The sequence below is a fragment of the Lithobates pipiens genome, unplaced genomic scaffold (genome assembly GCF_037356315.1).
Source record: "Lithobates pipiens isolate NorthernLeopardFrog02 unplaced genomic scaffold, aLitPip1_a1.2 Scaffold_28, whole genome shotgun sequence".
NCBI classification, from domain to species: Eukaryota; Metazoa; Chordata; class Amphibia; order Anura; family Ranidae; genus Lithobates; species Lithobates pipiens.
The window spans coordinates 63,921,366-63,938,252 of NW_027507789.1; the positions used below are offsets into that span (position 1 = coordinate 63,921,366).

The window sequence follows — 16,887 nt, forward strand, 5'->3', positions numbered from 1 at the left end:
AAGGTACCTTTCCCTGCGGCCATTGCCCTATGTGCCCATGGATATATTCGGGAACATCAGTGGTTCTCCCGAATGGAGAAAATTATAAATTACAATCTCGAGCCGATTGTGGCACCACTGGCATTATCTATCTAATGATGTGCCATTGTGGGGCGTACTATATTGGGAAAACCATACGGGAGTTCAGGCAGAGAGTAGGGGACCATATCTATTATACGACTAATGGGAAACTAACATCTATCGGACGGCATATCGGATTATACCACCGATATGAAGTAAAAACCCTCAAATTTGTGGCATTGGATGTGGTTCCATTGAATATTAGGGGGGGCAATAGGGACAAGCTACTCCTGCAAAAGGAAGCTATATGGATCGAAAAACTGAATGCATTGGTCCCCCCTGGACTCAATCAAACCAACTCCTTTAAAGCCTTTTTATAGGTATTCTATAATTAATTATGATATATACTTACATATGACATTTATAAACACTGGTCCCATGGTCTCTGCCCTCATTTTGCGCAAAACATCCTTTTCCCCTTTCCCCTTCCCTTCTTCCTCTCCCCTCCCCCTCCCCCTTGGTTTTCTCTATATATGATCTGGCCTTTTAAATAATCAAAATAAGATATGGTGGTACTAGATATATTGCCTTCTTCGCCATCGCTGCCCAGTTAGTGACTCGCCCTGACATAATTGGGTTTTGTCCCTATATTGTGTTCGGGCAAAATAATATGTTATTGTTCTCTATTATTTGTTTATAACAAATATTTCTTTGTTCTTCACATTAATTTTGTAATTTATTTGTATGAGTAATATGTGCATTTTTATAAATATTTTGTTTTATGTACTTTAGGTATGCAGGGGCAGTCTCCTGGCTCTCCTTGACACATATAGCCCATGTCTCTGGCTTACTTCTGGTCCCCCTTGGTGTGTGGGAGTTTCTTTCCCGGCGGCTGGTGTGGCCCGGGGACAGGGGGAGGTGCCCATTCACCTGCAACATGATGCGGTGGTCGGGTGCTTCTCCCTCTGTCCTACTGACGCGATCGGGGGGCGGGTCTATTTCCCTCCCCTGATATCTCGCTGCAGTACCTGTGTGTGCGGTATTCCGCTCGGCGCGCGAGCGCTGTCGGCCGGGCGGACCACGTGAGCCGAATGTCCATGATATGGGCGCGGCCATGTTTTCGGTGTCCGTTCGGCCTGGGCGCATGCGCTGGGCGGATATCCTCTCACGCTTTGCCGGACCACTGACCCCGCCGACGTCACACGCCGGCGACACGGCGTGAGGACCTTCGGCGGGGTTGGGAGGTATAAAAGGGCGTTTATAACGCCTATTCACAGCAGCGACGGGACCCGGGATGTGACCGATAGAAGACACAAGGGTAGGCGACTAGTCCATCCTATTGAACCTTCCTTAGTCTCTAATTTATGGCCCTAACCTTGTTTGTTTGTATCTCTCTACCTTATGGATGTGCCATATAGCATCTGGTGGGAAACACCTGAACTCATTGAACATTGGGCTAACCAATATGGACCGTGCGCCACCCTTGCCTCCTAGTTAGTCTCTGGCTTACTACCCTCCATAGCCAGCTAGTCTTCTGATTTTTTTGCCCCCCCGGGATCCCCAAAATTCCTTCTCCTTCTTTTCCTAAGAAGAGGTAAAACCTAATATATATTTATGTAACATACACTTTGTTCCTTTCTATTCACCTTTTTGGTCCAGTAATCTTACCTCCTAATGGACCTCTTGGTCTCTCTGATTTATTCACCTTGGTAATTTATTTATTCACTCTTTGCACCCTCCTCTATTTATATCTCGGAACTCTTTCAGCCACTGAGTGATGATATATCACTCTTGGCTCTTTTTCACAATTTCCAAACTTCATTTCAGTTTCACTGGGGGTATATATATATTTTTCTCCTCCTTCTTGTGATGGTTTTCTTCACACCCTCTTATTAAATCTTCATTTATTTACTCTATTTTATCATGATTATATTTATATTTTTATATACCTAGCAAACCCTTATAACATTTCAATCTGTCGCTGGTGCTGTGATATATCCCTCCCCCAGTCGCCGGGAGGAACTCTTTCCCTTTGCACCTCTGGGTTTGACCGGGAGCCTGAAAGGAGAGGTAGGAATATGCCTCTACGTCTAAAATTGTAATGATGATATTTTCTCTCATGTCTCAACAAACTGTGCAGATTTGTCTAAACTTATTAACATTTGTGAGTTTTGTATTTATTGATATTAATGATATGTCTATATCTACTTGTATATCTGCAGACTTAGGTGTTATCCTGACGAAGCAATTAAGCGAAACTAGTTGAATAATCACCTCATGAGTCTCTACCAACTGTATTTTGAGATTTCGTATATATATTTTTATATGTCTCATTTTTATCTGTTTTCTTTAAATAAATTGTTTTTTTATGACTTATTGTCCTGATATCTAATTCTTATGTATAAAAAATACTTCATGTGCCCCGTAATAGTCCCGATACTCACCCCCTTTTTCTTGTTGATGTCTACCTTGGGAGAAAGGAGATATCCACATTTTCTCTAATCTAATGGGATGAGGGTGCACACATACGATTATTAAACTATTATACCCTTTAAAGCGCCTTCTTCCTTCAAACTTATTGTAAATAAGTGATTAATGAGGGGATGTGGCCCGCTCTTATCAAATTTTCTGGCCAAAAATCACCCCGGCTAATGGATGTTCGTTAGATCCGATAAGATCAAGTGGTTTTAATGTTTGACAGGTGTGTCCAAGCCCAGTGAAGCCTGAAGCACAGTGCCAGAAGTCAGAGGGAAACTTCGGAGGGCCCTGGTGAAGGAGCCAACTGGGTGCCAATCTATGGTAGCTGGCTCCAAAACCAATGGCGTGAAGAGACAGCAGCGGAAGTCCAAACCCTTGCAGAGAGCCCCCCCCTGTTGCCTCTAAGCAACCCAGTGTCCCATCTCCTTTGACACATGCTGCCTGGTGTTGTAGAGTCAATGCACACCAGACTCCCAGAACTCAGCGTAGACTTAAGCCCAATCAGAATCTCCACAAGAGATGAGCACGGATACAAACCACCGAACAGGCCAGGGCCACCACTTCCTCCATGCTCCCTGACAAGCTGGTGGGACCTTCTCCTGTTGTTCCCATCCATGTAAAGGGAGTCTACACCAAGGCCCTACTGGATACTGGAGCTTAAGTGGCCTTTCTGTACAGAGACTTCTATGATAAGCACCTCAAGCACCTGCCATTTCAGAAGTTGGAAGTGCTAGAGATAGGGGGCATTGTGACTCCCATATGATGGCTATCTACCGGTCAAGCTGACCTTCAATAACTCCGTGGCTGGAAAAGCCGAGAAATTTCACACTCTGGCAGTGGTCTGTCCTCACCCATCAGGGGCCAGTAAGAGTTCTCCCATCATAGTGATCAATACTGATCTTGTCAGAAGGCTGTTGACACCTCTTGTTCTGGAGCCGGGCACTTCAACTACAAGTGTGCACCCCATGCTGAAACAAGACTACCAGCGCCTGGTACAAAAACAGAAGGCCCTAGCTAAAAGAGTAGGAAAAATCTGTGCACTTGAACAGGTGTGGGAAGGTGTTGCAGCCTGGTAAAGTGGCCTGTTTACAAGCATCTGTCAAGCTAAATTGGAAGCAACCAGGCCCTTTTATTGTCCTTGAAGCGGACGGACAGAGAGGGAGTGGAGATAATTCCAGAGGTGGTTTCAACCAAAGGGTTGCAAAGAAGTCACGGGAAGATCTTGGTTATTGTCCGCAGCATAACAGCCTCGCAAGTGAAGATGCCGGTTCAGATGTTGCTGGGACAAGTGAATACGGCCACCCCAGTCCTGCCGTCTGATTTGGTGGGGGAAACAAAGGACAATACTGTGCAAAAATTTTAAGCTGGTTTGAAAAAATGCTGTAAATAAGAATACTTCCAGAAATAGTGTGAAAAAGTGTTAATAGTTTATTCTTATCAATTACAAAATGGAAAGTAAATGAACAGAAGTGAAAGCCAAATCAAGTTAATATTTGGTGTGAACCCCGTTTGCCTTAAAAACAGCATTGATTCTTCTAGGTACACTTGCACGCAGTTTTTAAAGGCACTTGGCAGGTAGGTTGTTCCAAACATCATGGATAACTGACCACAGATCTTCTGTGGATGTAGGCTGCCTCAGATCCTTCTATCTCTTCATGTAAACCCAGATAGTCTGGATGAAGTTGAGATCAGGGCTCTGTGGGGGTCAAACCATCAATTCTAGGACTCCTTGTTCTTTTTTACTCTGAAAATAGTTTTTTATGACATTGGCTGTATGTTTGGGGTCATTGTCCTTCTGCAGAATAAATTAGCATAGCCTTGTTTCTACATAAGAGCTATGGCTTTTTAGCCACAATTCTTCCATTTATAGCCAAAGTTACCCATGCAATAGATGAGTGTACCTGGGACCCATTGGTTTCCACCAGTTCTGTGCTGGTGGCACTGCTGGACATCTTCTGCTGAAAGCATGATGTGTTTTTTATAAGCTGCATTACATTTCCTTGGCTGACCACTGCGTCTGCAGTGTCCTCAATGCTGAGAAATACAGGCAGATACTTACCCATCATGCCATACCATCAGGGAGGCTTGTGATTGGCCCTAGATTTATTCTGCAGCAGTGTGTAGCACCACAGAGCCCTGATCACAAGATCATCTAGTCTGTCTGGGATTACATGAAGAGACAGAAGGATTTCAGGCAGTCTACATCCACAGGAGATCTGTGGTTAGTTCTCCAAGATGTTTGGAACAACCTACATGCCACGTTCCTTCAAAAACTGTGTGCAAGTGTACCTAGAAGACTTGATGCTGGTTTGAAGCCAAAGGGTAGTCACACCAAATATTGATTTGATTTAGATTTTTCTTCTGTTCACTCACTTTGCATTTTTTAAATTAATAAATATAAACAATTTAAAAAAATATATATATATATTCAAAGCATTCTTACTTTTACAGCATTTCTTCACACCTGCCTAAATTTTTTGCACAGTACTGTATTACTGGAGCTGTCAGCATGGTACTGATTGTGTCTCTGCGAACATATTTGTGATTGTGTTTGTACAGTTCTGATTGAGACTGATCAAAAATAAATTTTAAATTAAATTTTGAAGTTTGCTTTAATGATTCTGCGTTCCCCTCTCAGGACAAGGATGATCTTCTCCAGGAAAAAGTACTGCAGCTGCAAGAAGAGTTGGACCAGCTGGACAAGACCACAGGTTCCATATTCCAGAACCAACAGGAGCAGCAGAGACATATGGATGTGAGCGGAGAACATATCTCTCACCATCTTGGTTTCTGTCACCTCCTTGCTCAATTACTTAGGGTCATCCTCATCCTTGGTGTCACTACATACTATAACAGTTCTTTTTTTTCTATTCTCCTAAAAAATATCAATCATTTCTATGTTTGCACTTAATGTCTTTTAATACTGATGTTTATAAAAATTATTTTTAAAATCTCCTCTCCTCTCCTGATAGTAGCCTGGTTTGCAGTTTTCTTATTTCAGGTTAACAACTCAGTAAATTTGCTCCAAAAGGCTAGCATTTAAGAAGGCCAGCAATAGTATTCTTGGTATTCTATGAGTAGAAGCTTTCTTTAGTAACACATTTTCATATGTGTCAGATCATTTACCAGACTCTGGAGAAGCTGGAGGAGCAGAAGGCAGACAAGGACCATGCTGAGATGAAGGTAAAGTTGGATTGAATGTTCTCATTGGAAAAGGGTCGTTTTTTTAAATAACATATCGTAAATTTCTTCCCATTCTCAGAAAATGCTTCATGAATAGTTTGTCTTCTAGTTGTGGGGTGAATAAAGATTCCAATAGGTAGTGTTGCATTAGCTTTTATTGCACTGGCAGGTTTTGGCACAACGGATGTTGACAGATGCGGATATAAACTGATGTAAATGGATGATCATCTGTTTATATCTGTCTTTCCATAGAGATGCATTTATGTCCGTTTTTCATCCATCAACAGATGGATGAAAAACGGACAGTTGGTCCATGTGAAAGGGGCCTATCCCTAACACTAGCCCTTCCTGTAACCTAAACATTATCTTCCCTGTAACCTAAGCTTTGTATGTAACCCTAACATTACCCCTCTCTTTAACGTTTAGCGTTAACCCTCCCTCTACTCTTAACACCGACCCTGCTATCCTAGTTCCCTGCATAACCCTAACACTACCTTCACTGTATTCTTATCACCAACAGGGGCGTACCATGCTGTTGGCGAGACCGGCGCCAGGCCGATGTGGGGGCACCAATTAGCACTGTTTTCACTTCAGCACACAGCAGCGGTGGGCTGGCAGCGGCGCCGAGCACTGCTGCTTGCTGCTGGCACTGCAGAGCCACTGATAGATGGTGGGGGGGGAGTCTCGGTCTCCCTCTCCCTCCTGTTGGCTTCAGCTGCTGGAGGGAGAGGAGGAGATACATCTGTTACACAATCACAGCGAGCGGCACACTGACCGATCTGCCTCCCTCCTGTTCGGGCCACATATTTATGATCCTCCCATAGGTCAGGTGCCAGACCAGTGGTCTCCCCCCAGCGCTGCCTGTTTTTTCCTCTCCCGGAGAGCAAAGGGCATTGCACAGGCACTTGTGCGAACTGCCCAGGGGTCCTAGGTGCAAGTGCAGCATGGTGGGCATTTGAAGTTTACAGTAACAGTGCATATTTTTAGCACTGATTACTGGGGTAATGTCACTGGTCCCCCCAAAAGTGTCAAAAATGTCAGTTAGGTGTCTGATCTGTCCACCACAATGTTGCAGTCCTGCTAGAAATTGCAGATCGCCACTATTACTAGTAAAAAAAAAAATTACCTAAATCTTTCCCCTAGATGTTAGACGCCAATCAAAATACACTTATTGGGATTTTTTTTATACCAAAAATATGTGGCTGAATACAAATTGACCAAACATTATGAAAAAATTTGATTTTTCCTTTTTTTTTTATTGGGAATGTTTTATAGCAGAAAGTGAAAAATATTATTTTTTTTCAAAATTGTCACTCTTTTTTTGTTTATAGCGCATAATCAAAAAACCGAACAGGTAATCAAATGCCACCAAAAGAATGCTCTGTTTGTGGGGAAAAAAAGGACGTACATTTTATTTGGGTACAGCGTCGCACGACTGCGCAGTAGTCAGTTAAAGTAATTAAAGGAAATTGATTTTAAAAAAACCAAACAACTGAAATTCTAACTCTTTAATGAAGGGGAGGGCGGGTGCCGGGGGGCGATACAGATTCTCGCCAAGGGCACTGGAGACCCTAGGTACGCCTCTGATCACCAACCATCCCTGTACCCTTACCACCAACCCTCCCTGTAACCCAAACACTATCCCTAACTGTCATCTTAACCTTAATCCTTTCTGAAACCCTAATGCCCCGTACACACGAGCGGACTTTTCAACATCCAAAGTCCGTCAGACCGAGTCCGTCAGACTATCCGATCGTGTGTGGGCTGCAACGGACTTTAGCTTTGCAAAAGTCTGACGGACTTTAGAAATGAAGCATGCTTCAAATTTTCCCGACGGAACTCCGCCGGACCCGGTCCCCTTCGAAAAATCCGCTCGTGTGTGTGCTACTCCGACGGACTAAAACCGACGCTAGGGCAGCTATTGGCTACTGGCTATGAACTTCCTTATTCGAGTCGGGTCGTACGTCATCACGTTCGAATCCGTCGGAGTTTAGTGTGATCGTGTGTGGCCAAGTCCGTTCGGCCGAAAAGTCTGTCAGAACTCCGTTGGAACTCCGGCGGAACTCCTTTGGAAGTCTGTCGGACATAAGTCCTCTCGTGTGTACGGGGCATTAAACTAACCCTGACTGTAACCCTAATACTAATATTTCATGTAATCCTGTCACTAGCTCTTACTTATGTAAACATAACCCCTTCTTTGCATACTAAGCACTCCTGTACCAGCCTAACCCTTCTTCTAAAACAAACTCTAATTGTAAACCTAACACTAACCCTTCTTGTAACCTAAACATTACCCTCCCTGTAACCCTAGCTCTATAAATAACCCTAACATTACCCTTCCCTTTAACCCTAATGCCCTGTACACACGGTCGGACATTCCGACGGATTTTGGCCCAAACTTGTCTTGCATACACACGGTTGCACAAAGTTGTCGGAAAATCCGATCGTTCAGAACGAGGTGACGTAAACCACATACGACAGGACTATAAACGGCCCAGTAGCCAATAGCTTTTGTCTCGTAATTTATTCTGAGCATATGTGGCACTTTGTCCGTTGGAATTTCCTACACACGATCGGAATTTAAACGATCGGATTTTGTTGTCGGAAATTTTTTAGCTCCAGCTCTCAAACTTTGTGTGTCGGAAATTCAGACGGAAAAAGTCAGATGGAGCCCACACACTATCGGATTTTCCGACAACATGATCCGATCGCACATTTTCCATCGGAAAGTCTGACCGTGTGTACAGGGCATAACACTAACCCTCCCTGTACCCTTAACACCAACCTGTCCAGTAAACCTGGTTCCCCGTATAAACCTAACATTAACCTTCACTGTATCCCTATCAGCAACCCTCCCTGTACCCTTAATACTTTTTCCTGTAAGTCAATCAGTAATCCAACCTGTAATCCTAACACTAACCCTCCCCTGTGTAGCGGAGGGCCGTTTAAAAAAAAAAAAAAAAGTCAGCAGCTGCAAACACTGCAGCTGCTGACTTAATCAGCCCACTTACCTGTCCAGGGCGCCCGCGATGTCGGCCGCCCGAGGCCGACCCGTCCCTCGGCTCTCGGGTCCCGGCGCCACCATTCCTTGTAAGGAAAACAGGCAGTGGAGCCTTACGGCTTCACTGCCCATTTCCTACTGTCCATGCGCGAGTCACGCAGCGCTTTGTGAATGGGACGCGCTGTGTTCTGAAACACACAGTTCCCAGAACACAGCGCGACCCATTACCCAGAAGACGTCGCGACGAGGAGAGAAGACCAGAAGATCTCTGCGGAGGAGGAAGAGGAAGATTAGGATTATGTGCCTAGCAACAGGCACTTCTGGTAAGTAAAAAAAAAAATTTTTTTTAATTTTTTTTTTTTTTTTAGATTTTTTTTAGATTTTTAAAAAAAAAATTTTTTCAGGGTGGCCCTCCACTTTAAATACTGTAGTTTACAAATCCTTAGTTTTTGTGACTGCATTCATTTTTTTAGTCTGTCTTTTATTTCTGCCTGTTAATCCTGCCAGCAGTTCTGTTATATTTCAACTATCTTAAACAGATCAAGCTGTCCAGCAAAAGTGTCAGTTATGGAGTTGATAAAAACCATTCAACACTGGGGGTGCTCACAGTGGTCACATTTTGTTTATGTAAATCCTTCTTCCCAAAAGGAACAAAATATTTCTGTAACTGCTTAAAAGTTATTAGCTGGAATTTTCACTTTAAAGTGATATAAAGCTTCATTTTTTTTAATTAAAATAATAAAGGAGGTTATACTTACCTGCTCTGTGCAACAATATTGCACAGTGCAGTCCCCCACCTCTTCTTTGGCAGTCCCCCACCAGAGTCTTCTCCTCCTCCTTCCTCCGGGTGCATCCTTAAAAAGCCATGTGCTATAAGGGCACCCGTGCGCACATGCTCCTACGCCAGGCTGTGTGCATCCATAGACACACATAGTGCTGGTAAGCCAGGCACCTGCTCCCTCCTCACAAGAGTTTTATAGACAGCAGTGAGTTTGAGACCAGGAGGTGACGGAGGATAGAGAAGCAGTGCTGCAGCTGGGACAGCACTGAATTGGCGACTCAGTCAAGTAAGAGTTTAGGAAAAAGGGGGGTTGAAAAGATAGTGGGATGCTTTTAACCTTGATTGTCATTTTTTTTTTTCAAGTAACTTTATAAACATGTTATACTTACCTGCTCTTCGCAATCGTTTTGCACAAAGCAGCCACAATCCTCCTCTTCTGGGGTCCCCCATTGGAACTTCTAGCTCTTCCCCCCTTCCGAGTGCCCCATAGCATGCCTCTTGCTATGGGGACACTCATATGGGCTCGATCCCAAGCCGGGCTCTGCATGTCAATTGACATACACAGTAAAGCCCATCTAAATTGATTAGTCCATCCAACACTAACCTTCCCACAGACTGAAAGTGTTGCTGTCCTAGGGTGGCTACCATGCTCCTCCATAGATACAGTGGAAGAGTGATTGTAGCCATCATGTATGAAGTGTGTTACTGACCAGATCACCAGGTGAAAAAAAAAACAAGGCTAAAAAAAGAAAACTAATGCAGCCAATGCAGCCAAGGATGGATAAGGTGCAATATATTACATTTTCATGTTTGGGTGAGATATACTTAAACCCCTTCTTTGCATACTCAGCTCTTTTACATTAGCCTTTTTTTTAAACTGTTTTATATCTCTACTGTTTCTGTCGATTGTTTGTTTTGCAAATAATCATTTGATACATAGGTTGGGCCTCTGCATTTATGATAAGTAGGGATTGTTGCATTCAGCCATCTTTTATATATATATATATATATATATATATATATATATATGTGTGTGTGTATATATATATATATAAAGAGTATTTCAGGTTATAGGATGTTGCCTGCACGCACTCGAGTCCTAATTTCTGCATAGGCAGCCAAATATGTATTCCGCTTATTACTGCGAATGTTTGTATGATTGTGAAATATAAAGACTTTTGTGTCTCTACTCCCATGTTGGTCTCACCTCCATTTCTCTCTTGTTGTATTTGATCCGGATAGCAAACGCACATGAGTGCCTTAGACGGTAAAGTGAGTCGTTCTCAGTTTGATGCCACCACTGAGCAGCTGAACAGCATGATGCAGGAGCTGTTAGGCAAAGTAAGTGGGCAGGAGCAGGACTGGCAGAGAGTGCTGGAAAAGATCAACCTAGAGATGCAGAGAAAAGTGAGTATGTATCTGTGCACACACTTGTTTGTTTTGTAGATAGTATGGGCAGGTTAGAACCTCTGTCAGGTTTTTATAGCGCCAGTTTGAGACCCCCGCTTTAGATACACATTACAAGGACGGTGTATAAAAAGTTCAATGAATTAATGTGACACACATTGTATAATAGTTAGCACCATCTAGTGGCCATAATGTGGTGTTTGTTTTTAAAGTATCAGAAAAACAGGAATTTTGGCCACTAGGAGATGCTTATTAGATAGTTCTATAACACAGAATACAGCTAATTTCATTTTCCTTTTATACACAGACCTATTTGCATTGTGTCACACTTCTTCTAAATATCCATTTTATTTATATAGTTGTTTCTCAGCAAATTTTATATATATCACAGGCATAATAGTGCCTTTTCCGCTCTCTGTTGGAGTGTCTTTCACCCTGGGAGTTGTTACATATGCATAATGTCATGATATAACCAAATATGTTTTACCAGTTCAGCCCCGGAAGATTTTACCCCCTTCCTGACGAGCACTTTTTTCGATTCGGCACTGCGTCGCTTTAACTGACAATTACGTGGTCGTGTGACGTTGTACCTAAACAAAATTGACGTGTTTTATTCCCACAAATAGAGATTTCTTTTGGTGGTATTTGATCACCTCTGCAGTTTTTATTTTTTGCGCTATAAACAAAAAAAGAGCAACCATTTTGAAAAAAAAAAAAGCAATATTTTTAACTTTTTGCTATAATTAATGTCTCCAAAAATATATAAAAAAAATGTTTTCCTCCGTTTAGGCAGATACGTATTCTTCTACATATTTTTGGTGAAAGAAAAATCGCAATAAGCGTATATTGATTGGTTTGCGCAAAAGTTATAGCATCTACAAAATAGGGGATAGTTTTATTCCATTTTTATTATTATTATTTTTTATTAGTAATGGTGGTGATCTGCAACTTTTATCGTGACTGCGACATTATGGCGGACACATTGGACACTTTTGACACTATTTTGGGACCATTGTCATATATACAGTGATCAATGCTATACAAATGCACTGATTACTGTGTAAATTACACTGGCAGGGAAGGGGTTGAACACTAGGGGGCGATCAATGGGTTAAGTGTGTCCTAGGGAGTGATTCTAACTGTGGGAGGGATGGGCTACCGAGGACATGACATCGATCACTGCTCCCGATGACAGGGGGCAGTGGACCTGTCATGTCACAAGGCAGAACGGGGGATGCCTTGTTTACATAGAGGTCTCCCCATTCTACCTCTCCACACCTCAATCGCGGGCCACTGGCGAACATCGAGTTCCTGGGACCAGCGGGCACGCTCCTGCAGTGTGCAGCGGCGTGCACGCACACGCCCGACAGGCAGCAAATTTAAAGGGACGTACTTTTACACCCATTTGCCTGCCTGTGCTATTCTGCCGACGTATATGTGTGTGCAGCGGTCGGCAGACGGTTGAAGTTTACCCGACATTAGATGTGGCTTAGTGGTTTCCACTCCTACCCTGCTGCACTGGGTGCTTCGTTTAAAAACCGGTCAGGGCGCTAACTTCATGGAGTTTTCATGCTCCCCCTGTGCTTGCATGTTTTCTCTAGGCACTTAAGTTTCCTCCCACACTCCAAAGACATGCTGGTTGGTTAATTGGCTTCTGTCTAAAATGACCCTGGTATGCATGTTGGATAGGGGCCTTAGCTTGTAAGGCTAGAGTGGTGCCATATACAGTAATTGGGTAGGGGTCCATGGTGAAACTTTTAGAGAGGTTGCAAACAATGCTAAACTGTTAGCCCTTGTACACATGGTCGGAGATTCCGACGGAATGTGTCCTATTGGACCGTTTTGTCGGATATTCCGACTGTGTGTGGTCTCCATCGGACTGTTTCCGTCGGAATATCCGACGGACCAACTTTTCTGACAAAATGCTCCGATCGGACATACTCCGATCATGTGTAGCCTACTCCGACGGACAAAGTGCCACGCATGCTCAGATCAAATTCCTAGACCAAAGCTATTGGCTACTAGCCTGAACGTAGTCCCGTCATAACGAAATAACGTCATCACATTATGTACCATCGGATTTTCCGACAACTTTGTCCGACCGTGTGTATGCAACAGTTTCAGACAAAATCCGTCGGACAAAATCCAACGGATTTGGTTGTCAGAATGTCCGACCGTGTGTACAAGGGCTTAGTGTTACATGAAAGTGTAGGCAATCTGGAAACCTATAGGCCTGCTATAGTCCGAAGGGAATGATGATGTTGCTATAGGGTGTTAAACATTTATTTGATCTTTTAATCTTTTGTTCAAAACGTCTCTATATTCCAGGTTTATCAAAATGTCAGGAATATGCAGTTTCCAAACTGGTGTGGGATGAATGGCCTACAATTTCCTAAATCTATAGCCACGTTCACTTTTGGAACATGTTACCAGTATTTAGGGTGAAACGTGTTCCAGGTCCTGCATCTCCTCTGCTGATCGGAGGTGCAATGCTTTATAGGCTCTAGTATAAAATAAATAAATACATGCACATTTTTTTAGCTCCAAAAAGATGTACATTTATTATTTTTATGAAAAGGCGACCTTATCCTTTAAAAGGTAGTGTATCTTCCTTCCCAATAGGTCCTGTAGCCTAACTGACACACAGTGGCGGCTAGTGCTAAAAATGTTTGGGGGTGGGGGGGGGCACACAAACAAACTGAAAAATTCTGAAAAATGAAATGAAAATGAAATGGAAAAAAAAAAAAACAGCAATTGCAGTCTCACTGTGGCTATCAAATCCATCCACTTTGCCCATCAAATCCATTCACTTTGCCCATCAAATGCAGCCACTGTGCCCATCATATGCAGCCACTGTGCCCATCATATGCAGCCACTGTGCCCATCATATGCAGCCACTGTGCCCATCATATGCAGCCACTGTGCCCATCATATGCAGCCACTATGCCCAGCAAATGCAGCCACTGTGCCCATCGAATGCAGACACTGTGCCCATCATATGCAGCCACTGTGCCTATCGAATGCAGCCACTATGCCCATCAAATACAGCCACTTTACCATCAAATGCAGCCCCTGTGCCTATCATATGCAGCCACTGTGCCCACCAAATACAACCACTGTGCCCATCATGTGCAGCCACTGTGCCCACCAAATACAGTCACTGTGCACATCAAATACAGCCACTGTGTCCATCATGTGCCCACCAAATACAGTAACTGTGCCCATCTTATGCAGCCACTGTGCCCAGCATGTGCAGCCACTGTGCCCACCGACCAAACCCCCCCATGCGCGTGGCTCTGACAGACCCCCTGGCACTGGGGGCACTTGGAGAGGAAGCAGCTCCTCTCCAAGTGCACCAGAGTGGCGGCAACTTCCTCTCCAGCGTGTGTCTCCTCTGCTCCTCTTCCTAAGTGCCAGGCATCCAATAGGGTGGCCTGGTGCTTTGGCCAATCAGGAAACAGGTCTGTGGCCCTGCCTCTTGATTGGCAAAGAGGAAGGTTAGTGTTAAAATAGCGAAAATTAATTCGCTATCGTCACACAATTGGGTGGGATCAGGGCGCACTCTCTGCGCCCCGAGTCCACCCTATTTTGGAGCATATTAGAGCCTCTGGCTCTAAACAGGTGCTTCAAAAAGTACCACCTTCTCCTTTCCCTGCCATAGGAATCCATGCGTCAGGCTTCCTGAAAGGGGCCGGCTGCATGGATGGGGGCACCCGTTCACCCATAATGCACGGGCCGCCACTGCTGACACAATTAAAGTAGTATTAAACCATCAGCGTTTTTACACATTGAGTACAATAAAATAAATATTCCCCAGTATGATTCTTACCCCAGCACTTGCAGTTTACAACTTTCAATGCTTCTGGCTCCTCTTCTCTTAGTGCTGTTTCCCTGAACTTCCAGTCTTTACAGGAAAGGAGTGCAGTCTCCAGTCAGTCTGTTAGCTTGTAGAAGGGAGAGGGAGAAGCAGGGGAGTGCCTTGCCATTCCAAGCTGTAGAAGGGAGAGGGAGAAGCAGGGGAGTGCTTTGCCATCCTAGGCTGTGGGGCTAGCATGGGTTTACAGTATACACGGTTTAGTATAGATATATGCGTGTTTTTACCCAGCTCCATTTTACAGCTGGATCGCATGGAACTGGATCCTCTAAAAAATAAATTAGAGGAGCGTTGGAAGGAAATCCGCCGACAGCTGCAGGAGAAACCACCCCAGTACAACGCTGATGACGCTGCTGGTATTCGCAAGTAAGGTCCTTTTTACATCAATGTACAGTATTTTAATGTGCACATTTCAATACATGTCATGGCATGTAGACAGGTTAGCAGGGCTGGGTCTAGACTGTCTAATGTAGGGGTACAGTAGAAAAATGTCAGGGGGTAGAGGATGGGAGGCCAGCAGGGCAGAGGATAGGGTAAGCAGTTTGTAGGGCAGTGTAAAGGGGTCAGTAGGGGGGAGAAATGGGTCTATCAGATTTTGCCTAACAGTGGGAGGAGCATAAAGGGGAATGAATAACCACTTCAGCCCCGGAAAGGTTTTACCCCCTTCATAACCAGGCAATTTTTTGCGATACCCACTGCGGTATTTTAACTGACAATGGTTGTGCGACTGTGTACCCATATACAATGTATGTCCTTTTTTTCCCACAAATACAGCTTTCTTTTGGTGGTATTTGATCACCTCTGCGTTTTTTTATTTTTTTGCGCTATAAAAAAACAATATTTTTTACTTACTGCTATAAAACATTTCCAATAAAAAAATGTAAAAAATCATGTTTCTACATTAATTTAGGCCAATATGTATTCTGCTACATATTTTTTGGTAAAAAAAATCTCAAGTGTATATTGGTTGGTTTGCGCAAAAGTTATAACGTCTACAAATAATGAGATATTTTTATGGAATTTTAATTTATTTATTTTTTATGAGTAATGGCGGCGATCAGCGATTTTTAGTGGGACTGTGATATTGTGGAAGACAAATCAGACACCTAACCAACTTTTAACACCAGGGGCGATCAAAGGGTTGAGTGCGTCCCTAGGGGGTGCTTACTAACTGTGGGATTTGATCTGACTGGGAGAACACAGAGATGCGTGTTCCTGTTTAGCAGGAACACAAGATCTCTATGTTCTCCTCTGTCAGAATGGCAAACTGCCTTGTTTACATAGGTAGATAGCTGTTCTGTTTCTCTAGGGAATGATTGCTGGTGGCTGGCGGACATCGTGCCTGCCAGGCCCGCTGATTGGCTCCCCCTCACCCAGAGGCTACTGCGTGAAGCCACGTACATGTACATTGTTTTGCGCAGTTAAATGCCGGGTGTTATTGAAGCAGATAGCTGCCATAACCCCATTATATTTTTAAACAGCGGATACAATATATATATATATATATATAATATCTTATAAAATAATATACAGTATATTATAATGTGTTGTATAATTATGTTCACAAGTTTCACCTGATTATCTCCCTAGTATGTAGATAACATAGCAGTAATTAAAATATTTAACCTATTTCATACCTAAATCTGTACATTAAACTGTTACTTTTCAGGCAACTATTCCACTGCCTGTCATGTGACCGCCCAATAGACATGATGGTTCCGGGACCGTAAGTTTATTAATATTAATTCTTGTTATTTTATTACTATCATGATCATCGTAACCATCATCACCACATAAGAGGAATTTTTTCCTTATTTCCCACACAGACCGATACTAACAATCCCCAACATTCCAGGACTACCATCTCATCGCTCCTATCGGCCTTTCACAGTTTACGAACTGGATCAAATTCGGCAGTGGAACCGCAAGTGAGTAGATAGAAGGGAGGGGGTAACAGATAGTAAGTGCTCCCTTCCCAGTCTTGGCACTAAGGGGTTGATTTACTAAAGACAAATAGACTGTGCAAAGTACAGTTGCACTATGCAAGAGCAGTTACATAGTAGGCAAGGTTGAAAAAAGACACAAGTCCATCAACTCCAACCT

The 16,887-nt window shown here is 43.4% G+C and overlaps 1 protein-coding gene across 3 annotated transcripts in view; it reads left to right on the plus strand.

The window, feature by feature from the left end:
• The window catches only part of QRICH2 (glutamine rich 2), a 145,438-nt gene that overhangs the window by 89,089 nt on the left and 39,462 nt on the right, over positions 1–16,887 (plus strand). For 2 of the 3 annotated variants that reach the window (XM_077459318.1, XM_077459316.1), the window contains exons 7-12: positions 5,177–5,293; positions 5,656–5,721; positions 10,746–10,910; positions 15,029–15,150; positions 16,454–16,510; positions 16,611–16,712. In XM_077459318.1, the coding sequence (XP_077315444.1) occupies positions 5,177–5,293; positions 5,656–5,721; positions 10,746–10,910; positions 15,029–15,150; positions 16,454–16,510; positions 16,611–16,712 (629 nt within the window). The remainder of the gene's footprint in view (positions 1–5,176; positions 5,294–5,655; positions 5,722–10,745; positions 10,911–15,028; positions 15,151–16,453; positions 16,511–16,610; positions 16,713–16,887) is intronic. The other variant, XM_077459317.1, reaches the window with a different exon arrangement.